The 21,728-nt window shown below is 56.7% G+C and overlaps 8 protein-coding genes across 8 annotated transcripts; 6 read left to right on the top strand and 2 right to left on the bottom strand.

Annotated features, from left to right (window-relative positions):
* Positions 1–126: 126 nt before the first annotated feature.
* On the top strand, positions 127–594 carry IE81DRAFT_345479 (hypothetical protein; the record flags this gene model as incomplete). The annotated part of the gene is made up of 1 exon (XM_025515920.1): positions 127–594. One exon carries the CDS (start codon positions 127–129, stop codon positions 592–594), a length of 468 nt encoding a protein of 155 aa, XP_025371953.1.
* Positions 595–5,143: 4,549 nt separating this feature from the next.
* Positions 5,144–7,253, top strand: IE81DRAFT_254790 (hypothetical protein). Its single transcript, XM_025511341.1, has 3 exons — positions 5,144–5,488; positions 5,566–6,894; positions 6,964–7,253. Exons 1-2 carry the CDS (start codon positions 5,340–5,342, stop codon positions 6,884–6,886), a joined length of 1,470 nt encoding a protein of 489 aa, XP_025371952.1. The 5' UTR covers positions 5,144–5,339; the 3' UTR covers positions 6,887–6,894; positions 6,964–7,253.
* IE81DRAFT_254787 (hypothetical protein) lies at positions 6,912–7,903 on the top strand. The gene has a single exon (XM_025511340.1). It carries the CDS (start codon positions 7,006–7,008, stop codon positions 7,621–7,623), a length of 618 nt encoding a protein of 205 aa, XP_025371951.1. The 5' UTR covers positions 6,912–7,005; the 3' UTR covers positions 7,624–7,903.
* Positions 7,603–11,157, bottom strand: IE81DRAFT_321098 (glycoside hydrolase). The gene is made up of 5 exons (XM_025513235.1): positions 10,517–11,157; positions 10,294–10,429; positions 8,827–10,205; positions 8,121–8,759; positions 7,603–8,029 (listed from the first exon to the last, which is right to left on the bottom strand). The coding sequence occupies exons 1-5, from the start codon at positions 10,814–10,816 to the stop codon at positions 7,946–7,948; spliced, it is 2,538 nt and encodes an 845-aa protein (XP_025371950.1). The 5' UTR covers positions 10,817–11,157; the 3' UTR covers positions 7,603–7,945.
* A 668-nt stretch (positions 11,158–11,825) lies between these two features.
* IE81DRAFT_254757 (hypothetical protein) lies at positions 11,826–12,483 on the top strand. The gene has a single exon (XM_025511339.1). It carries the CDS (start codon positions 11,899–11,901, stop codon positions 12,394–12,396), a length of 498 nt encoding a protein of 165 aa, XP_025371949.1. The 5' UTR covers positions 11,826–11,898; the 3' UTR covers positions 12,397–12,483.
* IE81DRAFT_321096 (dolichol-phosphate mannosyltransferase subunit 3) lies at positions 12,184–13,443 on the top strand. Its single transcript, XM_025513234.1, has 3 exons — positions 12,184–12,665; positions 12,945–13,052; positions 13,183–13,443. Exons 1-3 carry the CDS (start codon positions 12,540–12,542, stop codon positions 13,231–13,233), a joined length of 285 nt encoding a protein of 94 aa, XP_025371948.1. The 5' UTR covers positions 12,184–12,539; the 3' UTR covers positions 13,234–13,443.
* Positions 13,444–15,015: 1,572 nt separating this feature from the next.
* Positions 15,016–17,460, top strand: IE81DRAFT_364765 (hypothetical protein). The gene is made up of 2 exons (XM_025516886.1): positions 15,016–16,782; positions 16,858–17,460. The coding sequence occupies exons 1-2, from the start codon at positions 15,133–15,135 to the stop codon at positions 17,050–17,052; spliced, it is 1,845 nt and encodes a 614-aa protein (XP_025371947.1). The 5' UTR covers positions 15,016–15,132; the 3' UTR covers positions 17,053–17,460.
* Positions 17,461–17,570: 110 nt separating this feature from the next.
* On the bottom strand, positions 17,571–20,353 carry IE81DRAFT_310368 (WD40 repeat-like protein; the record flags this gene model as incomplete). The annotated part of the gene is made up of 2 exons (XM_025512415.1): positions 17,571–19,868; positions 20,201–20,353. The coding sequence occupies 2 exons, from the start codon at positions 20,351–20,353 to the stop codon at positions 17,571–17,573; spliced, it is 2,451 nt and encodes an 816-aa protein (XP_025371946.1).
* Positions 20,354–21,728: the final 1,375 nt, after the last annotated feature.

The raw sequence follows: 21,728 nt of genomic DNA, 5'->3' as shown, positions 1-21,728 counted from the left end.
ACAAATGCTGCAGCACTAGTTCAAAGGGTCAACTAGGACTGCATCAAGGTGGCTGAAGCATACCTGTGGGCGACCGTTAAAGCAGGAATTTTGACAAACAAAGAGCAAGGTAGCAAGAGCTGCGAGATGTTCAACCTTGAATACCGCCAGAAGCTAGACAAGCAGTTCAAGACGTCCATCAAAGTTGTTGAGCAGCAACAGCGTCAGGCTGCCAAGGTCCTCAAGCACACTGGGGACCTGATTCAAGACACATTTGTGGAGATGTTGCGCGCAGTCGCCCGCATCGTCAACATGCTGAGAAATGGCATCAGAGCTCACGCAATTTGCAGCAAGGAGACGGTGCATGAGTGGCTGAACCATCAGGAGCTCTGCCACCAAGAGACCCGCAAGGCGCAGAGGGAGCTTTGCAAGGTCTCCTTGAGCAAATGCCTCGACTGGCAGGCCAAGGTGGAGAAGAGCCACCAAGAGAAGATGGCCCACTGCAAGATTGAGGAGGTAGACGCCATCGGCGCTCAAGTCCTGCGCAAGGTTCTGCACTTCACCACGTTTATCCAAGGACTTGAGGAGCAGAAACATGCTGAGCGATGGAGTTAGAGCTCACGCAATTTGCAGCAAGGAGAGGGTGCACGAGTGGCTGCACCATCAGGAGCTCTGCCACAAAGAGATCCGCAAGGCCCAGAGGGAGCTTTGCAATGGTCCATCTTGCTCGCGCTGTGATGAACTCATCGACATCTGCAAGAAGTGCACAATAGACCTCCCAGCAATGCTGTTGGTGGCTTTCCCACTCAAGGGGTGCCCTCATCAGCAGCTCCAGCTGATCTTGCCTGGCTCCACACAAGTGAAGTAGCTTGTCGAGGGCGACAAGCGTCTCAATACAGTCCCAACAGCAGGCGAGCGTGAAGAAGGCGCTCATACGATCCCAACGGCAGCTAGGCAACAGCCTTCAGCTGGGGTCAAGACGATGCTAGCAATCTCTGGATGCTAAGGTGCCATGCTTGCCTCTACCAGTAGAGTGCTTTTCGACGGGGCAAGGGTGCTCCAGCAGAGAGAGATGTGAAGGGTGCAAGACAGAGACAGATTCCGTTTAGCATTGTAACAGCATGTGGGTGGTGGTAGGTGTGTCATTGCTGCCTGATGTCACGCCCCTCCTTGAGCTTGCAGCAGCAGCAGCTAGAGGCTGCTTCATGGCTGCAAGAGCTGCAAATTGAAGTTCAAGTGATCAGCCTTGCCAGAACCAATCAGCCTGAGCTCTCAGTCCTGTCAACCTAGCAGGCAACCAGGAGGAAGTGTCCTCAGCAGGCTTGTTTGTGCTTGCTCACTACTTGGTCTTCTGGACGCAAAGCCGCAGGACCTTCAAGCTTGTTGCGCCTCCGCAGTGCATTTTGCAGTCAATCAAAGACAGTTGGTTGTCTGTCATCTTGGGTGGGGTCATCAAAGCCTTCACCAAAGCAAAAAGAAGCTGGGCTCCACTGAGCAGACACAAAGCGGTCGTCGAGCTCTGCTCTGTGGCCTCAGCTTCACTGAGCTGTGCTCCAAACGGGCTCAGTTGCCCCTTCCATAGTCTACACTTGGGAAGCCTCCACGGCTCCACCAAGAGCAACCGACATCCTGCTATGGGTGAGCGCTCTCATTGTACCCCTGCTTTGCATGCTTGTGCCGAGCTTTGGACTCAGCATTGCGCGGCGCGCTTGGGCCCTAGCTGCCCTCGCGCTCAAGACTGGTGACTGAAGTGCCTGTGTGCAAATGCACTCCACGTCAGGAGTTCTTCACAGTCATGCTTGCCAGCTGCCGTGCCAGCAAGATAGATCATCATGGACACGTCAAGAAGCCGCGCGCCATGGCAGAGACCAAAATGTGCGACGAAAAGCCTTTATATCAGTTGGGCGTCACGTGAGTAAGAACGTGAAAGTTTGGTCGGCCCTCCCCTACATCTTGATTGTGGTTGGCACGCTTGAGCCAGCCTGGGCTGAGGGGTGCCTGCGCTCACAACTACGATTTCCTCGTGTGTTCATCCAAATTTGTGACCACTCTGTGACTGCGAAGCGACCACACTCAACATGCTCTCAAAATGAAAAGGAGGCGGCATTCCCTCTTTCAAGTCAAGTCAATGTGGCGTGGAAGGCGCAAGCGCTCGCTTCTTGAAAACACTCACGGCTGCGGAAACCAAGCTCATGCAATGAGCGCTTTGCAGGCTTGACATCTCCGCACCAAGGACGCGCGAATTGCGAGTCAAGTCCGTCACACTGGTGGTGCACGAGTCGCAGGGGTACGCGCTCGAGGACCAAAGCATGCGCAGTCAATTCTGCCCCGTATGCCTCGGGCAAGCGTAGATGTTGACTGCTTAGAAGCGCCTCTTCGTCAGTCACGAGTGGTTAGCGAGCTCAGCAATCTTGACTGGGCATGAACGGCTCCTCAGTCCGCATGCCACATCCAGCTGGCAAACATGCCCATGCACTTTAAGCCGCAGGGACTCAGAGTCACACACGGTGAGTGCGTAGTGTTCGGCGACCTGGGCCATTCGCGCTAGCGCGCGGTACCTGGAAAGCAGAGCAGCAAGCTGCTTACAAGATCCCGGTCGCCATGCGTAGCTCGAGCTGATCGTCCTGTCCACCTTTGCCGAAGATCGGACCGAAAGGCGGGCCAACTTGTTTTAGGCGACTCAGCACCCGAGGTCAGCTTGCCCCGAGCAGCTGCCTCGCCCGCCATGGCTACTTTGGTGAGCTAGGTGCACCACGCCTACCACTCAGGCTTCGCGTTGCTGGGCCCATACATGCGCGTCAGTTGTGGATGCAGCGGTGCTTAGCGGCAAACTTCAAGATCGACTGTGCTAGCCGAGGGTGTGGCTTTTTGGCCGCAGTCATAGCTGCTACGTCAGTGACAGCGTTCCTGCATGCATACGGCTCACGGACACGGGCACGGGCACGGGCACAAATGCATCCGCATGCCAGGGGTCAAGAAGGTGCGCTAGATGCACCGCAATACGAACGCATCTTCTACCTAGACGCTCCAATAATCTCGGGACGGGAAGTAAGTAGTCGAGGGTGCACCGCGCTGTCAGAGGATGGACTCAGATGAGTGACTGGCGAATGCTGACCAATTGGCCAGGAATAAGTCGGCTCAGTCTTGCGCACTCAGCACGGACACAGTACTGGGCCTTTTCTCGGAAAGGTTGTGTACTCCTGCTGTATGTCGAGAGTCGTTACTCGCCGCCGAGCGCGGAAAGCGGAGGCGAATCCGTGCACGGCCCGTCTGCCCTCCACACGTCTCTGCCAGCTGACCAGTCACGATCTCGCTCTGGCCGGTCTTGATCTAACGTTCAGGAAGCACTTTACTCGTGAAGCGTTCGATTGGAGCTGAAGCTTGCCCGCGCACTTCCTGTCCGCGCATGCATGTCGCCAACGGTATCTCTGTCGCACTCGTTCGCGCACCAGTCAGGGGTCCGATGCAACCGCTCGATGCTTTCCTCTGACTTCCCGACCGGCTCTGACTTGGAACATACGGGTCATATCGTTACACTTATATCTGCCAAGCTGTCAACTGCTCTGGCTCGCCGGCCAGAACTCCGATTATGAGGTATGAGTCAACCTTAGGGTCAAATGCCTTCTTGCTATGCACGGCACTCGCCAGCTTCCGCTCTGGATCCCAACATGAATGGTAGACTCGGCCCGTCCAAAGCAGCGGCCGGGTGATGCTGAGTCTGGCCCGACCGAAGGGTCTCGCACCTTTTGTGAAGCGTCATGCCAGGCACGACTTTGTCGGCCGCTTTTCAGTGCCAGCTACGCCCACGAGCTGACATGAGAGAGAGACGTTTGGGACCAGCAACCGAATCTGAGAGATTCGTGATTCGCTCGCAGAGGATTGCCTCTACTTCACGTCTCTTTGACCGCTCCGTGCGTCACCTCGAGCTTTCGCTTCGCCGTGTTTGCCTTGGTTTCGGCAATTTGAATGCAACGATGTGTTTGTATGATATCCAGCGTAAAGTCCACAAATTGACACACATGAAATGACAAAGATTCACCTCCGCGCCTCTAGCTTGGTGATGTCTGCAATCGCACGAGGATTGATTCGGCTAATCACAAATGAACATGGCAAGTATGGGAGCCTTTTGACGCTGTTGACGATGCACGATCATCGGTCTCATACAATCGCGAATCTAAGCTTCACAGAGACTGGAAGATGCGCAGTCAGAAGTGTGCGAGTGGCACGGCAAGACCAGGGCGGCGCACAGCGTCAGCGCTTGCCGTGATTCGTCAGCGGAAAGCTTATTTATTCTCGAATCACACATCGTGAAAAGTGTATTCAATTTCTTGATTCAAGTGATTGTAAATGACTGTATGAGCGAGCCGCACGAGTCAGGTGATCGATGAGAACCTGCGTGGTGTGGCCGGCGCGAGAGGACGCGCGCGTGTGCGAGCTTGCTGCACAAGAAGGAGCCGTTGAGATCGTTGGCACTTGCGTCGCGCATGGCTCTTCCTCTCGCAACGATCTCACGACTCAAGCAAGCAACATGGCCCCACGATCGGCTGATCTAGCCTCGAGGATACACCTTTCAGGTGCTGGAGGGGCTTCGCATTCCAGGCTGATGCGGGTCCTTGTCCGTTGAGCGATGCATCGCACCTCGAACAAAGCGCACAGCGAGAGATGGGCACTCGGGACCATGTATGCGTCATCTACGAAGGCAGGCCCTTCGCCGGCGTGCATGCTAACGCCACGCCAGCAGCAGCGCTCCCTCCAATCAGCATTCCTCGCCCGCTCAGCATTCCTCGCCTTGCCAAAGCCCCACTCGATTTGCGCTCATTGGTGACCGATGTGCGTATCAGCGTGGCACTCAAAAGGACGAGAATCAACCCCCCACCCTCTTCCCTTCTCTCTCCCATATGTTTCGAGAATCGCTTCGCTCCCCGCGCCTACTTTACGTATCTTTTCCCAAGCCACGCTCTCACCTAGCTCTCTTCGCTCCCTAGGCCAACCCTCGTCGTTCCTTCCCGCGGCAGCCTTCCCACTCCTTGGTGGTCCGGTCTATTAGCTTTTTCCTTCTCCGACCGCTCTCACGACTCGCCGCTCTCCCGCTCCGCGCGCTTTCCCGACTCGTTCGGGCACTCCCTTCTCTGACTTTTCCAACTCCCTCGCGCTCTCCCTTACCTGAGTTTCCCGTCTCCCTCAATATCGCTCTAGCCTCCCTCGGCTACTTCCGCCTCTCCTCTTAGGTCTTTTAGCTTATTTCACCACGTCTGTCGCTGGTCTCGACCTCTCGACCTCTCGACCTCTCGACCTTCATACCTTCATTCTCGCCTCGCGTCATCGGACTCTCTCCGTCTTCTCCGCTTCAATCTTTCAATATGCCGGTTCTTCGCCTCCCTTCGCCTTCCACAGGAGTCATCCCGTCTTCTCAAGCTACATCCGGCTTTGAAAAGGTGTGGCGCCGCGCACTGGATCAGGGGCACAAGGTCTTAGTGGATTCCGGCCTCTTGACGTTTTACGGCATCATGTACGTACCAGATGAAGTCGCCGTCTGAGTCTCAGGAGGACTTTGTTGACGCTCACTCTCTCTGCGCGCCTCTCTAGCTTCGTCCTGGCAGTGTTCGTCGTCATTGCACTCATGGTGTGGACGCCTTACTACTTGAAGCGAGAGCTGCGCCGAGCTGCCAAGGCCGATCTGGAGCGCGGTGAAACGGCTGTGGAGCTGCAGACGATCCGCCTTGCCTACAGCGAGCGCGAGCGTCAAATCGTCCATGTCGTGCAGGAGAACGACAACCTCAAGCGCGAGAAGGGCGAGCGCATGCACAAGATCGACGTCCTGGAGCGCGAGAAAGGCGAGCTTGCGCAGGAGAACGTCGTCCTCAAGCGCAGAAACGGCGAGCTCGAAGCTGACCTGGAGAAGGCAAAGCGGCAGCAGGACAACGCTGACGCGCTTCAAACGCAGCAGCAGAAGGTCCTCAACGCCAGCAGCGACCTCCTGCGCAAGGTGTCTGAGCTCGAGACCGAAGTCGAGGCCCTCAAGAGCGACCAGCTCGAGAGGGCTGAGGCAGTGAGCAGCGCCGAGGTCGAGAGACTTCAGTCTCGAGTTGTCCTTCTCGAGGCCCAGCTCGCCGGCGCTCAAGAGCTCAGCGATGACACTCGCGATGACCTTCAAGGTCTCAGCGCTGCGATGAACGAGTCGATTGAGGAGCAGCAACGCGACATCCGCCAGCTCAACGCGGAGCTGCAAGCCTCCTTCTCGCGCATCGCCAGGCTTGCGCGCGATGGAAAAGAGAAATCTCGACAGCTCGCCGATGCGGGGAAAGCGGTGACTGCGGCGGAGAGTTTTGGCGATGTGTATCGCCGCCTCGCCAAGTGGGAACAAAGTGTGCATGCGCACTTTAAGCGAGAGGTAGCCCAAAGGCAGGGCGAGGCGCTGGCCTGCTTCTGTCGCGCCTTCAAGAGGATCGGCGTGGAGTACGAGGCCTTTTTGCGCGAGCTGTTTGTAGCCGAGCAGGACGGATACAGGGCGTTTACGGCGGTCTCTGGTTTCTTAGACGGGCGCGCCGAGGCAAGACGTCAAGCGGGGACGGTGCACTTCAGCAGCAAGGCTTGGCTGGACGTCAACCAGACATTACGTGTGAGGCTGGAAGAGATTTGCCGAGAGGCTCCCAAGAGCCTGATCGATGACCTGCGCCAGCGCTGCGTCATGAATATGGACATCTTGGAGCGAATGTTCAGCAACGCGCTCTTGTCCGCTCTTGGGGACATCGACATGGCGCACAACGAGCGCAACTGGGCAATTGAAGCTCAAGCAAAAGCCAACGCTGAAGCCGAAGATCGTCGCAACAAGGACGAAACGGCCAAAGATAAGCTCGAGCTGGTCAAGCTCGCGTTCACCGAGGCCTGGCCACCGACGGATCCTTAAAGTCGAGGGTGAGTTGAGTCCGCCTAGCTTCACACCCATCTCTGAATAATTTCTGACGATCGCTCTCGGCCCTCCAGCTTCTGACCTTCTCCTCGCTGTTGGCAGCGCAAGTCTGGACGATGCCCCTCTCTCCAGTCTCGCCCCCCCGCTACCACGATCGCAAGCCTGGACGATGCCCAACGGTCGCCCATCCCCGCGGACTTCTTCGGCGTTGCGCCTCTCTTTCTCGACAGCGTCTCAGTGACAGCGCCTCTTGCTTCCGGCCGCCAGCCCGCACCTCCCTACGGCCTCTTTCCGCGGTGCCTCTCTCGTTCTCCTTGCTGTCCCACTTGCAGCGCCTCTTGCGCTCGGCCGCCGGCTCGTGCGTCCTCACCGACGTCTTCCCGTTGCCCCTCCCTCTTTCCCTCCGGCGTCTCAGCGACAACGCCTCAGGCGCCCGGCCACCGGCTCGCGCCTCCTCACGGACTTCTTCCGTGGTTGGCCCCCCCTCTCTCGCTCTCTGTCGAAGGGTGTATAGTATCAGCGCCTCTTGCGCCCGTCCTCCCCGCCGACTAGCAGGCGATCTTCCTTTCCAGATCGATCTCGACGGCTCTTTTCCATGTATACTATTATCATCACAGCGTCTCACCATCCGAGACTTCCGTCCCAAGCCCCCTTCCCGCAATCATCGTTTGTATCGACCGCGACAGGCACGACCATTGTGCATTATCAATTTAGCATCGTTATTCCGTGCGTAGTAGATAGAGCAAATGGATACAGAGCAAGGAGGTACGGCAAGAGCAAGGACGAGATACAGCATGGCACAGCATCGGTAGCATGTGAAGCATTCGAGATCATGAGGACGAGCACGGACGAGATTCAATCTTGAATGATGAATGATGATGGTGATGGTGATGGTGATGGTGATGGTGATGGTGATGGTGATGCATCGAGCTAGGTAATGAGTTTCGCATCGACGAGAGCTGGCAAAGCGCATGAAGAGAGCTTCAGCGCGTTCGAAGAGACTGAGCCGAATGATGAACCTCGTGAACGCCTCTGGGGTATCGGTGAAGTCGTCCCTCAGAAGGAGTAGCTTGCAGTGCTACGCAGGTCTGAGCTGGACGATCCGACGTTGAAGGTGTACTTGCCACGAGATAGCTCCCACTGCGTGATGAAGAACGCAGCAGCGGTATGATGGTCAATGGTGCTGTACAGAAAAGGCGCACGATGATCGGGCACCGCAACACCCGCTCACCTCTTGCTTCTCCGTGTTCCAAGTGCTGAGGTCCTTTCTGCGCAGCGAAAACGAAGCAGTCTTGCTCTCCCCAGCACCCAGCCACACCTTTTCAAAACCCCTCAGAGCTCTTGGGTTGTCGCTCGACTCCTCGGGCCACGACACGTAGAGCTGCGCTACCTCTGCAGCTGGTCCGGAGTAGCCATGGTGAGACTTCGGTGCGGTGTTGGTGATGTCCACGGTGAGTAGTAGGAGCTGATCGTAGAGTGATTCGCTCTGCGCTCCCAGCTCGGAAGACCAGCGCTCGTTGGTGGGTGCAATGGACGTGTTGTCAGCAGCATGCTTGGCTTGCACGTCGAGGTCCGAGAAGCTGAAATTGGCGTAGCTTAGCCCGTGGCCAAAGGCATAGCGTGGTGTGTGGTTGGCGTGCTCGAACCATGCATAATCACCGCCGAGAATGCCTTCGGTGAAGTTGGAGACGGGGTCGACGACGTGATCGTCAACGATGCTCTTAGGCAGGTAGTCTTCCAGGGCTTTGCCGATGGTGAAAGGTAGCTTGCCTGATGGGGATTTGTCGCCGAATAGAATCGGTGGAATGGAGGAGCCACCAGCTTCGCCAGGGTAGTAGGCGAAGAGGACCGCTGTGACGTTGGGGTGATCCTGGAAAGAAGCGACGCGAATGTGTCAGCGGCGAGGACTCATCGCACAGTAAAAGCTCCTGACTTACGATCCAATCCTCCACGAGCAGAGGCCCAGGCGCGTGAATCACCACGATGGTGTTGTTATTCATCTCTGCGGCTGCTTTGATGAGCTCTTCACCCTCTCCACTTAGCGTGAGATTGGCCCTGTCGTAGCCCTCGCTCGTCCAGGCGCTGACGCTCACCACAGCGACTTCGGAGACGTTGGCTTGATTCCTAAAGTTGGTCAGATCTGCCGCACCCCTTGAATTGTCGTGGTTGACGTCGTAAGCTGCACTGCGAGCATGGTGCTGCATGGAAGCGTAGAGGTCGATGACGTAGCTGGGGTTAGCCCATCCAGAACCACCTCCTGCAGGTAGTGTACCGTTGTTGTAGGGCGTGGGGCACTTTCCTCCGTCAGGGAGACAGGCAGTCCAGCCCGAAGGGTTGGCAGATGAGTCCTGGCCCAGAATGGCGATGGAGCTGAGCTCGTTCGGATCCTTGAGCGGCAAGCCTCTGGAATCGTTCGTGCTCTTGACGTTCTTTAGCAAGGTGATGCTCTCTTCACCAATCCTTCTGATCAGGTCAGCATCGCTTGGTTTGCGGACGCCCTTGGTCGGCACCGTCAAGTCTCTGACGTCGAAGCTGACTTCGGGCCAAGTCAGGTTGTTGCCTTGATGATCGAACCAAGGAGTCAAGAGTCGAACGGCGGCGTCCTTGACGCGATCCATGGGGATGGTGCCATTCTTGACCGCGTCGATAAGTCCGCTGCCTCCAAAGTATCCGAATTGACCATCGTACGCCGAGCCGGGCATGGTGACGTCGAGACCATTTGGCCAGCTATTGATGTTGTCCCATGTGCCTCCCCAATCGCTGACGACAGGTCCGGCAAAGCCCAGCTCGGTCTTGAGTAGGCCGTTGAGGATCTGAGCATTGCCGCACGCATGACTTCCGTTAACCTCATTGTAGCTGCACATCACCGCCGCAGAGCCAGCCCTGACAGCCTCAGCGAAAGGCCACATGTAGAGCTGGTGAGTGGTTCGATCATCGAGCACGCTATCGATTGGACTTTGCTCGTTCTTCGGGAAGACGGAGTATGGTTCAGTGTTGTTGTACTGGTTTCTGAACGTCTCTTGCTCGTACGCTATCCAGTGCTTCGAGCAGGCCATCAGTCCATTCTTCTGCAAGCCGACGACAGTCTCGTAGCTTGCAGCGCCGTGCAGATAGACGTCGGGGCCGAAACCTTCGAAAATGCGACCGGACAATGGGCTTCGACCGATTGGACCTCCAGTGACGGGTGAAAGAGCCATATCGACGCCTTTGGCTTTGAACTGCCTGCCCATAGCCTCTCCGCGAGCGTAAAATAGGGAGCGGTCCCAAGTTGCGGAGGTGGTGATGGCGGCAGGAAATTGACTGACGCGACGCACAGCTGCAGCGAGAGCAAGAGGGAAAGAGATGTCAAACCAGGAGTAAATGCAGCGTGGTAAGGAACGTCGTGTGCTGTCCGTGCAACTCACGACGAGGACCGATGGGCCCATCTTGCAGGCACGCAGCTTTGAGTCCCAGGCGGGGTACTTCTCCCGAGAAGCCGACGCATGTTCCGGAATATCCAGTCGTGACATTTACAACTTCTTCAAGAGTCATTTGATCAACCTACAAGGGAGATCAATCGAGGATGTAAGCGCCGACGCATCGGGAAGGGAGCGCTTCAGTGACTTGCACGAACGACCCGGTACTCACCAGGCTCTTGGCATGTGCGTAGCCCTTCCTCCAGATACCTCCTTTCGTGGGCGGAGGAGGGAAAGCTTTGTTGTCTCCGCTTAGCTGTCGCGCATTGAGCTGGGCCGTCCTTCGACTGATCAGTTCAGGCGTCTGCTCGACAGCATCGAAGCCAAGCAGATCCATGCCGCCCCTAGATGCAGGTCGGAGCAAGTCGGAGTCGGTATCGTCGAAAGGCACAGCCTGCGAAGGAGCTGAACTGAGCACGCTTCCACCGAGGACAACGGCGACGGCTTGTGCTGCACCAAATAGGAGCCTCATCTTTGGGCCTTTTGGTGGGGATGCGAAGCAGTCAATTGTCAGTGACGATGCCTAGGACGCTCGCCAGCGAGTCTGGTGCAGAGTGAGTGATGCTGGTCCGGGATAGAAGGATGTATGCGTTGGCCTAGAGACAAGGCAGCTGTTGTCGAGAGGCAGCCGGCAGGAAGTAAGGAGCGAGGTTGAGCTCGAGTGAGATCTTCTTATAGGCTCGCGTCAGGGGTTGGTGCGGGCCGAGATGCCTAGCGTCGCATGCCTTGCGCCGTACGGAACTCGTGCAACACCCATTAAAGCTGAAGCGGGGGGTGGAAAACGCGCTAAGAAAGGCGGGAGAGGAAGATCACTTTGGCTGCAAGGTTGAGAGGCGACGCAAGTTGGCCAGAGACGTGAGAAGACGCGAAGCACAACCTCACAATGAGGCTGTTGGGGTTGATCAGCCTCGCATAGCGCAGCGCTAAAGCCACCACTTCGTCAAGGTGGAGGTGATGTGGCCTTGCTGCGAGACGGGGTGGGGGCTAGTGGCGGGGAAGCGACGACACGCACGACTATGTACCTAGCTCTATACGTATGTGGCTCGCTCCTGCACGAGTAGCAGATCTCAGCAACGTGCCGTAGTGCGCCGCCGCTTGCTGACTGTGTACGACAGAGCGGCATGCGCATCTGGTTCGCCGGCATCCGATAGCAGCGTGGGTGGGGTGCAGGACTGCACGGCGTTGGTGCGTGTGGGGAGCTAGCTCCGCTGGTGCGACGCGCCTTTCTTGTGCTCAGGAGGCGAATTCGAGGGCGAAGGGGCAGCCAGGGTCCTCGCTGCAGAACGCCGGTGACTTCTGTTGAGCATGCTATGCCGGTCCATACAATTCTGTGCACTCACGACTCGTCGACGCGACGCGGAAGGGTGTCGAGGAGTGTAAACGGGCGGTATATCGGTCGCGTTCAGTGCAAGGTGGGACGTTGGACGGATAGAGGCATGATGGAACAGAATCAAAGACCCAGAGCCCTCATCCTACCCAATCGTGGCTCGCGTCCACAGCTCATCGTGAGCAGCTCTTATAGGCGCACGGGCGAAGAAGAAGCTCGCCCTCTACATGTATACCGGTGCTGACACGGCTGCTGTTGGATTGCAGCTCGCGCGTGTGTGCATGCCGGCAACAGATTTTGCTCTCCTGAATTTGGCTGAGGTGCGCACGGCCATGAGAACACAAAACACACGCGCTGCAACGGCCTCATCGCAGCCCGCGGTCTGCTCGCGCGTCATCATATATATTGCGCAGCGCGCGTTGACGCGAAGCTCGATCTTCCGCGCGGTAGATGCGCCAGATGATGCCCCGTGCGTCGGTGGCACGAACGCGGCGGTGCGCCTGATGCGAGTCTTGAGTCAGAGTCGTGAGTCACGAGTGTTGGTGATGTTGTTGATTCATGCTGAGCATCTCATCCGATCGACCGACCGACACACGAACCATCCTAACAGCAGCAACCCCGCACAACAGTCACGAGTACTGGATATCAGCTTGATCCAGTATCCCTGGCGACTATCTGCGTGCCAAGCCAAGTTCTGCGAGCCTCGTTCCGGCACCCTCGTCTAAGGTGTGCTGCCGTGGTCCATCTGGACAGCAGACATCGTACCACTGCGCACGGACAATTCATCCTTCCGTCTTCTGACGAGTCGAGCATCGCCGTCGTAGCGAGCAGATCATCATTGAAGCACGACACCCTTCTGCAGCACAGCATGACCCGCGCACAGCGCTTCGGAACAGGTCTAGGGGCAGCAGTGCTGGTGTATGCGCTCCTCTGGCTGGATATTTTGCCTCTCCCGCTCGTCAGCAATGAGGTCAAGTGGGAAATATTGCCTGTGGTGAGTCATGTAGCACTAGTAGGCTTTGCGTGGTGTCGTAGCCAGCTAGCTTGCGCGAATGCGGAAGTCAGATCGGCGTGGTGGTGAGCACTGGCTTTGGCAGAGCCTGTCAGTCCCTTTCTTGCTGCATCCATGACCTAGGTCGAGCATCTGGAAGCGGATGCGGGGCTATGATGCTACCAGGAGGCGAATCAATGAGACGCTTTCCGTATGAGGCTGTTGTGTTCTCCCTTCTCAGCTTACCCAGTGATTACCTCCGCTCCTTGAAACCCATTTCAGATTCCCTGGTGGGTCCTCGTCAGCACGGGCTCCTACCTCCTTTACGGTATTGGCTGGGGTCTCTACAACTTCAACGATGTCCCCCAAGCGTATGATGATCTCATGGTGGTGAGTTGAGCCCACAGCTGGCCAATGCAGTGGCAAGGTCTCCCTCGTACGCTGGCATGATTCTCTCCGCGTTTCCGCCTGCGTCATTAAGCTTGAGAAACTGACCTCCGCTTGCTCGCTTCGGTGACAGGATATCAAAGATGCGAAGGAGTATCTCGGATCGCGGGGGGTCGACATCTGAGCTAGACCGTCGGAGTCGAAGAGACTGGAATGACTCTATGTCAGGCCTGCACTGCACATCGAAATCGTATTTGTACCTCGATTGACGCCTTGAGATGGAGCGTGTGGACATGGAGCGCCAAGCGTCTTGAGGAAGGGGACATGCGAGCGAAAATTCAGGTGAGCGTGGTCGTGACTTGTCCGACTACATCGGTCGGAAAGAGCAACGGACAGCAGAAGGAACGACCTCTTGTCGATCTTGTCTCTTTCTCTGCATGCCTTGAATTTAGGAGCAACTCGCTGTGGTCGGAATGATAGCAGGCGAGAGACGAGGAGAGCAGCTAAGAGCTTGCCAAAATGCTAGCGGTCCTGTGCATCTCTACAATGTGTGCGTTGCGCAGCGATGGACTGGTGCAACGTAGTATCCCAAGGATGCAACGTAGTATCCAGAGGATGCTCTCAGTCAGGGTAAAGACGATGAGAAGGATCGGGTTACACACATGCAGGTCTCTGAGGGGATTTCAGGTTCACCCTCCCGATTAATGCTCGCGCATACGGAGCAGTCGTCCTTCGCACATCACACCTCGCTCTCGAATGTTTCGTAAGCAGAATGTCAGTCTACAGGTTGTCTGCGACTCGATCACCGTGTCCGATTCTGCGCAAGGTCCGAATCGGGCCTCCATATGAACGCTGAGAACATCGTAGCGCTTCCAATTGGCGCATCTGCTTAGCCAGCCGTATGTTGAGTCTTGAATTGTGAATGCCGCTACGCGAGAAAATACCCACACTACCTGTCGTCCTTTGACGAGACTGACAAAGCCACTCGCAGACAGCGCCTTGATTCTAATCATCACCGAGCCTCGGGCATGCTGCTGCTGCAGACAGGAATTGATCCGGTGCACCGCGACGCGCTAAGGATGTCCCCAGTCGTGGCCGGAGATGAGAACCAGAAGAGTCTTTGAGTGTGGGGTCAGTAAGTCGGTTGCATCTAATGTGACTCTGCTCGTCAGTCGCCACTCAAGTGTGGACAGTCACGAGTCTGAGTCAAGAGTCGAGGGGGTGCCCACATGAAGCAGACAACTTACGATGACGTACTCGACCATCGCATCAGCTCCAGACTCGTGACTGCATGCTGGCTTGTGTCTCACTCACGACAGACTCGGTCCTGCTGATGTTGCTGCTGGTACCGGTACAGCACATGCTGGAGCAAATGCATGCGGCCAAGGCTCGACAGAACGGGGGACTCGAGACTTGGCGGGCGGTTGCTTGCTTGCTCGAGCGTGATCCGTGCACCCTGCAAGCAGCATCAGCAAGCAAAGCCTTAATTCCTGCCTCTCGTGTCTCTGGATCTTTTCTCTCGATCATCAAAGTGCTCCCTCCACTCGTGACTTGTGGCTCTCCCAAGGCTGCCATGCACGCTGGGCTGGTACCGTACAGTCACGAGTACCCACACGCGTCGGCAAGGCTAGACGTGCATGCAGCAGCTAGCAGGTGCAGCAACCGCTCGATCGTCCTCACGCTATTTCGGGCAAAAAGCATCACCTCTTGACCATGCATACTCCGACAGATGTGCAGTCTGAGTCGTGAGTGCAGCGTCTGTTGTGGTGGGACTGGCACTGGCACTGCTCAGCAGGAGTGGGTACTTGCTGTATGGCGCTCTGGCTCTGACAGCCTCATGAACGCTTCACATATCATGACGACTACTGCTGTGCTGCTGCCTCGACGAGCTGGAAGCTTCACCATCTTGGCGGTCTATAAAGCGCTGAAGACAATTCAAAAGACCCGACCTCCTGCCCTTCGCCACCCCCCCCCCCCCCCAACCCCCTTTTGCCATCTTCATCCCATCCTGTCCGCTTTACCTTCAGATATCCTCATTCAACCACGAGCAACCCCTCGTAAGCCTCACACTCTTTCGACCAAGATGGCAGACACCAAAGCAGATGAAAAACCGCAGGCGCAGCCCATCGAGCGCACGTACAAGGGTGAAAAGGTGCTCGAGATCCCTCAGCAGCCCGTGCCCGTCGACGAAGGCTACGTCGGGAACCTCACCTCGGAGCAAGAAGCCAAGCTAAAGGAAATGTGGTTGGCCTTCTTGGACGTCATCGAGAAAGCGCATGGAGCAGGCACGGGAGCTCAAAAGCAGGAGCTACCTTCGGACGAGGTCGACAAAGACGCGGACAAGGCGGATGCTGATCCCAAGAATGCCGGCATTGCCAAGGATGACAATGCAAAGGAGAGGCAGCAACAGGCCGAGGAGCAAGCTGCGCTCACCGCGCTTCAGAAAGAGTATGGACCCGAAGCGCTCAGAAGCGCAGTCTGGCAATTCGTCAAGGGGGACAATCCCGATTCTGGCATGCTCAGGTTCCTTAGGGCTAGAAAATGGGATGTGAGCAGGGCGGTGGCGATGCTGGCAGCATGCATGCACTGGAGATTGAACAATGACGTCGAGTCGCTGGTGGAGATGGGAGAGCTGGGAGCAGGGGAGAAGATGACGCACTTCTTGACCCAGATGAGAAGCGGCAAGACGTACAGCAATGGGAGCAGTCTCAACGAGCAGCCCATGATCTACATTCACGTCAAGATCCATCAGCTCTGGGGCCAACCTCAGGCGCAGTTGCAAAAGTATGTCATCTTTGCTGTGGAGACTGCTAGGCTGCTCATGTGCCCTCCCAGCGACAAGGTGGTGCTCTTCTTCGACTTGACTGGCTTTGGACTGAAGAATATGGATTTCCCGTGCGTCCTCTTCATCGTCAAGGTCCTATCCAGCTACTACCCAGAGTCCCTGGGCACTTTCTACATTCACAATGCGCCTTACATCTTCAAGCCCATCTGGTCTATTCTTCGTCCTCTCTTGGATCCTGTGGTCAGGGAGAAGGTAGTCTTCACCTCCAAGCCTCAGGATTTCGCAAAGCACGTGCCAGCCTCTCGACTTGTCAGCAAGATCGGAGGAGATATGGTTACGGAATTCGAGTACATTGAGCCTGATCCTCACGAGAACGACTTGCAAAAGGATACAGAAGAGAGAAAGAAGAGGTTCGACCACTACATGTCGCTCGCGCAGGAGTTTGAGCAGGTCACTAGGGAGTGGGCAAAAGGTGGCGCTAGCGAAGAGACGATCAAGAAGCGCAAGCTTCTGATCCTGAAGTTGCGCGTGGCTCAATTCGAGTTGGAGCCCTACTCTCGCGGCAAGACCGTTGCTCACCGACAGGGTGTGCTGGATGGGCAAGGCAAAGTCACTTGGCGGTACGAGCAGAAAGATGGCTCTGTACAGATTCACATCGTGGGTAGGAGGACTTGCGCAGCTACGCTCAGAAGAGAGATCAAGGAGATCGAAAGCGGCACCAGCAGTCCCGAAGAGGCTGCGAAGCGATCCGAAAAGGCTTTGGCCGAACGCGATTGGATCGCACTCTATGGAGAAGAGAAGATTGCTCGAGAGCTGGAAGGCGATGATGTGAAGCAGTCGAGCAGCGAGCAGCCTTCAGCGCCGGCGGCGGCGGCAAATAGCGAAGAGCCGGACAATAAAGAAGCCGAGAAGACAGAGACTGGCGCGGCAGCAGAGAACAAAGAAGCTGTGAGTGCTCGGCGATGAGGGCTTTCGAAATTTCTTTCAACGCCACTGACAATGCTTTCGCTTGCCGTCTCGCAGGTCGCAAACAATGGCAGCGAGTCTGCGGAGAAAGAGCCTGCTGAAACGAGCGCATCAGCTGCCGAGCCTGCTCAACAACGGGTCAATGGCACCGAGGCTGCAAAGGCACCTTCCACCAACGAACAAGGGTCGGAAAGCAAGATGGGCACGCTGGGCAGACGATTCAGCAAGCTCATGGGCAAAGCTACCGCCTGATGCGAGCGTTGCCCCCCAGCAGCCCTAGTCACCTGCAACGCTGGGCAAAGCTACCGCCTGATCCAAGCGTTCCCCAGCAGTCCTACTTACCTGCAACGCTGGGTCCTTCATTCTCTACGACGACCTCCCTGTCCTAGGGACCTATCTATCCTACGTTTACATGCTCGCAATGACAGACCTAACTCTCTAACCTTTCGATCAAATCATCGCTTGCAAGCTTGACGTTCGCAGATATGACATTACCGCGACGAGTGTGCGTAGTTTCAAGCAGCGCACGTCGAGAGACATGGGAGGCCCAGACCAGCTCGGAAAAAGCTCGCGTGCCAAGGATGCTGGAATACAGGTAGTCGGCCTTGATCGTAGTGTACATGGTGAATGGGTGTCAGGCGACGACGCGAGCACCTTTGGACGGTGAAAAGACGCATCGAGGCCGCCAGAAAAAGGGAGAAAGTGGACTCGACGTGGTTCTGGGCCATGAAAAGGTGTTCGCGAAGAGTCATCGAGCCGCATCGGCACATTCAGTGCTCGGAAAAGTCGAAGACTCTGATCTCGGTGTCGTCGCCGGCGCAGACGATCTTATCGTCTGCAAGCTGAACGCAAGTGGTAGCTCCTCTTGGTCCGACCAAAGTCAGCTCGCAAGCGCCGGAGCTAGCGCTCCAAGTCTTGATGGTGCGATCATGCGAGACGCTGACCAGTCTTCTGGTATCGCAATCCACTGCCCAGACGCCGAGCGTGTGGCCAAAGAGCGTGCGCACGCATTTCCCACCGCTCTCAATGTCCCAGGCTTTGATGCAGTTGTCAAGAGAGCCGGAGTAGAGAACCGCCCGAGTGCCGCCTCCAGCGCCGTGGCCAGATGCGTCGGTACTAGCCCCGCGACGGCGTTTCTCAATGTCGCCCTCTTCAGCGTCCAGCGGCAGAGCTGGTGCGAGTCCCGCTTTGTGCAAACGACTATGAAGTCGGGCAAGTTGAGGATCGATAGGCTTGCGAGTGATAGAGTTCGAAGCGGATCTGCTGGCGACGTTGTTGTAGTGTCGCTCAGGCATGGCCGGTGCGAACCCACCGTTCGGTTCGCGGCCCCCGGGAACCACAGAGGCATTGTAGCCGCAGGTCGAAGCTCCGCTGGATGACGAGGACGAAGCGACACTTCCAGCAACTCCGTCCATGGAGTTCGATACATTCGCCCCACGATCATTCTCGCCTTGCCGTGCGATACGATGCTGCGATCCTCTTCGAGTGGTTTGATCGTCGGATCCGCCTTCGCCTTGAGCAAGCTTGTCCACGACATCATGCGGTAGCATGACGAGCTTAATGCTTTGCACCTGGGCGACATGTCCGTCGAGGTTCAACAGGCACTCTCTCAACTCGAGATCCCAAAGTCGGATGGTGCCGTCGTCACTGGCGCTGAAGACGAAACTAGCTGCAGATGCAGATGCACCGGCGCTGGTGCTACGCTCGCCGTCGGCGCGTAATTCACCGTCGTTCCAGTTGGTAGGTGCGCCCCCGGCAGCAGAGTTGGTCTTGGTAGCGTGTGAACCTCCAGATGCGGGCCCTGACCACAGTAGAACTGAGTTCACCCAGTCGGTATGGCCACGCAAGGTATAACACTCTCCATTCTTGAAGTTCCAGATCTTGATATTTGAATCTGCACTGCCACTGGCGAGAGTGTCTTCGTTGAAGTTGAGACAGATGATGCCTTCTGTATGACCTTCAAGCGTCCGAATGCATGATCCAGTACGCCAATTCCAGATCTTGAGAGTGCGGTCCATGGAGCCCGTGATCAGCTTGGCCTCGTCAAACTGCAAACAGCGAACCCCTCTCGAGTGGCCTCTGAGCACACGTAGCTCCGCGCCCGTGTCCAGATTCCAAACGCGAGCGGTTCGGTCGTACGATCCGGTGATCAGGACCGGAAATTGTGGGTGAGCCAGATGATCGGAGAATTGTAGGCACATGATACCGTCCTTGTGTCCTCGTAGCACCCGACTGGTGTAGCGACCTTTGCGCCAGTTGCGCTCGATGGCCAGGCGCTCGCAGTACACAGACTTCCATGGTCGAGTTGCGTGCGACAACGCTGCGGAATGAGGTGGCGTGATGAGGGCGGTCGCAGCTGCTGCAGCAGCACTCTCCGCGCTAGCTGAGGTGGCCTCAGACGTTAGGCGCGGTCTCTTGGAAGGTCGCGTGGAGGACGATCCCGCCTCAGCGTTGCTCGAGCTGCCTGCTGCAGCCTCTTCCGAATCGATCGAGGCATACTGTACTGATGGTGAGGGGGCAGCCGATCCAGCATTGCTATCTGCTCTGGCATGACGTTCTTGCGCAGCGGCATTTTTTGCGGCAGTGATGCTTCTCTTCAGCGTGCCGTTGCCATTCGTTGGTGAAGGCACACCCGTTGCCGCATCGCCGGACGGTGTGATGGTCAAAGGGGTGCTGGGTTTGGCGCGTCTTCGTCGCTCGCTGAGTAGAGGCAAACCCCATCCGCACTTTTCGCATTTGCGCTCAATGTGTTGCTCGCACATGTTGCGCCACAGCAGGTCGTCATCTGCCAGAGCCCGCCAGGTGCGGGAGACCTGGGCAGCACGTCCAAGGGACATGGCATCGACGTAGCCGAGCACCTTCAGCGAGATCTCGCGTGGAAAGAGCGAAAAAGGGTCGATGCGAATCGCCAGTGCCAGCTCGGACGATAACAGGGATAGTTGGCTGAAACAGCACATGGTCAAGAGTCCTTGCAGAATGAGTGCTCTTCTCGATGCAGGCGACGACGAGAAGAGGGTCCACACGGTATTAACCGCTTGCTGATCTGCTAGAGGTAGAGATTCAATGGACTGTCATGGTTGTGCCAGAGCAGCGAAGGTGTCAGCGAACCTGCCTCGGCGTCGTCAGCGTCGCGTCGTTTATGTATGTAGGATCGCTTTTATGGCTACGCTTCGTAGAAGACCGGAGCGCGGCCTCAAACTGGATCCAAACGATATTGCAGAGTCTTTGCAAGCATGGACAGAGTCCATAGCTTCCACGACGGGCAAAGCTGTCCATTGTCAAGAAGGACGGACAGCCCACCACCGCACGACCTGCGCAACCTCACTGAGCCACGATGGAGGGTGGCCTGATCGTCGCCCACGAGACCCAATACGCCCCGATTACCGCGGTGCGGACTCACCTTTTGCAATTTAGCTGTTGTAGGCTCATCGGCCATACGCTGGTGTCGAACGCACAACCGTCGAGAAGGCGGAGGGATCAGTGGGGTGGATGGTCCGGCGCGCGCCATCTCAGCAATGATGTCCAAAGCTGCATCTCCAGTACTCTGGCTCATGCGGTCCTCGTTTGTGGTGGCGTGACTGCTGCCAGAATCTCTACGCTGCGAGGAAGGGTCGCTGGTTTGCGTCATCGTAGTCGGATCGGATGCAAGTGGCCCTTCCAATTGAGTGTGTGAGGAGGATTGCGAGTGTGGCGTGGCTATGATGTGACGCGGCTGCTGTTCTGCTGGTAAGGCAGCAAAAGTAACCCCCGCGCTACGCTTCAGATTAGCTTCATTGGCGGCACTAGGTAGAGAGAGGATATCTGCCTCGTCGGCGTGTGCACTGGCACTAGTCGGTGGTGAGTTGGAATCACGGCCCGAGCTTGCGGACAGCTTCTCTTGCAGACACTTGTAGCCAGCTGGCGTATCGCAATCAGTCGGGATGCTGGCCAGCGGCGGAGGCTCCCTCTGATACCAGCCTGAGCCGGACGCTCTTTGATTAGCCATTCTGCCGAGACTCTAGCTTGCGATGATCTCTCTGTGCAAGACAGCCGCGACTCGAAGCGGGCGCGCTCGTTATTGTGAGGCGGTTGGACAGGCGAGGACGACGGTGGCGCGAGTCGTCGCAAGACGATCGTTTGCGAGATAAGAGTACTCGACGTCGTACTGGCTGTGGCTTGACAGGCGCTCCGATGAGTTTGTCGGCGCCACTCCGTGCCAGAGTGGATGAAGTATCTTGCACGGTGATGGATGTGAATTAACCCTCGTCCGAGTTGCTGTCTCCGCCTGACTTCCTTATAAAGGATCAGCGTGGCAAGTGGACAGCATGTATCCCCAGAACGATGCAGTCTGTTGTCAGGACCCACTTTAAGAACGCGGCTTGACCTTCAGGTGTCGGGGTCCGGGGTTAGAGCTCGAGCTTGGGACTGAATTCGGTGAGCGATCGCGCACAGACTTGGTCGCAATCACGAGATGAAGATGCTGTGGTGACGAGCTTGCTTGATGCTTCGAGCGCTGCTGGTGAGTGGGTTGAATGCGCTGAGGATCTGATCCATGCACCCCAGAGTCACGTCTGCAACCGTGATCTCGCCGATGACGACGAGCAAGTGGTGAGATGACGTGGAGCTGTGGGAGCGGAATGCAGGGTTCTGTGGTCTGCGACTGCACCGTCGCAGCTAGACGAGGGAACGAGTGCAGAATGGAGTGGATGCGCTGTCTCCGCACTGCCCAAGCTGCGTTGAGATAGCTGCGCGTCGGAGCAGGAGCATTTGAGGAGCTCGTGCTAGATGTCGCTTCTCCTTTGCCGCTTAAGACAGCTCCACAGGGAGCAGTTTGGAGTTCTGTCGACGGCTTTGAATGGACCGATACGGAAATCACGAAAGATGAAGACGGTGCAGCCCAAAATTGATGTCTAGCCCTCTCGCCTGTCTGCTGAGTTCCAAAGTCTGAT

The sequence above is a fragment of the Ceraceosorus guamensis genome (assembly GCF_003144195.1).
Source record: "Ceraceosorus guamensis strain MCA 4658 unplaced genomic scaffold IE81scaffold_9, whole genome shotgun sequence".
In the NCBI taxonomy this organism is placed as follows: domain Eukaryota; kingdom Fungi; phylum Basidiomycota; class Exobasidiomycetes; order Ceraceosorales; family Ceraceosoraceae; genus Ceraceosorus; species Ceraceosorus guamensis.
This window is presented reverse-complemented; position numbering and strand designations above follow the sequence as displayed.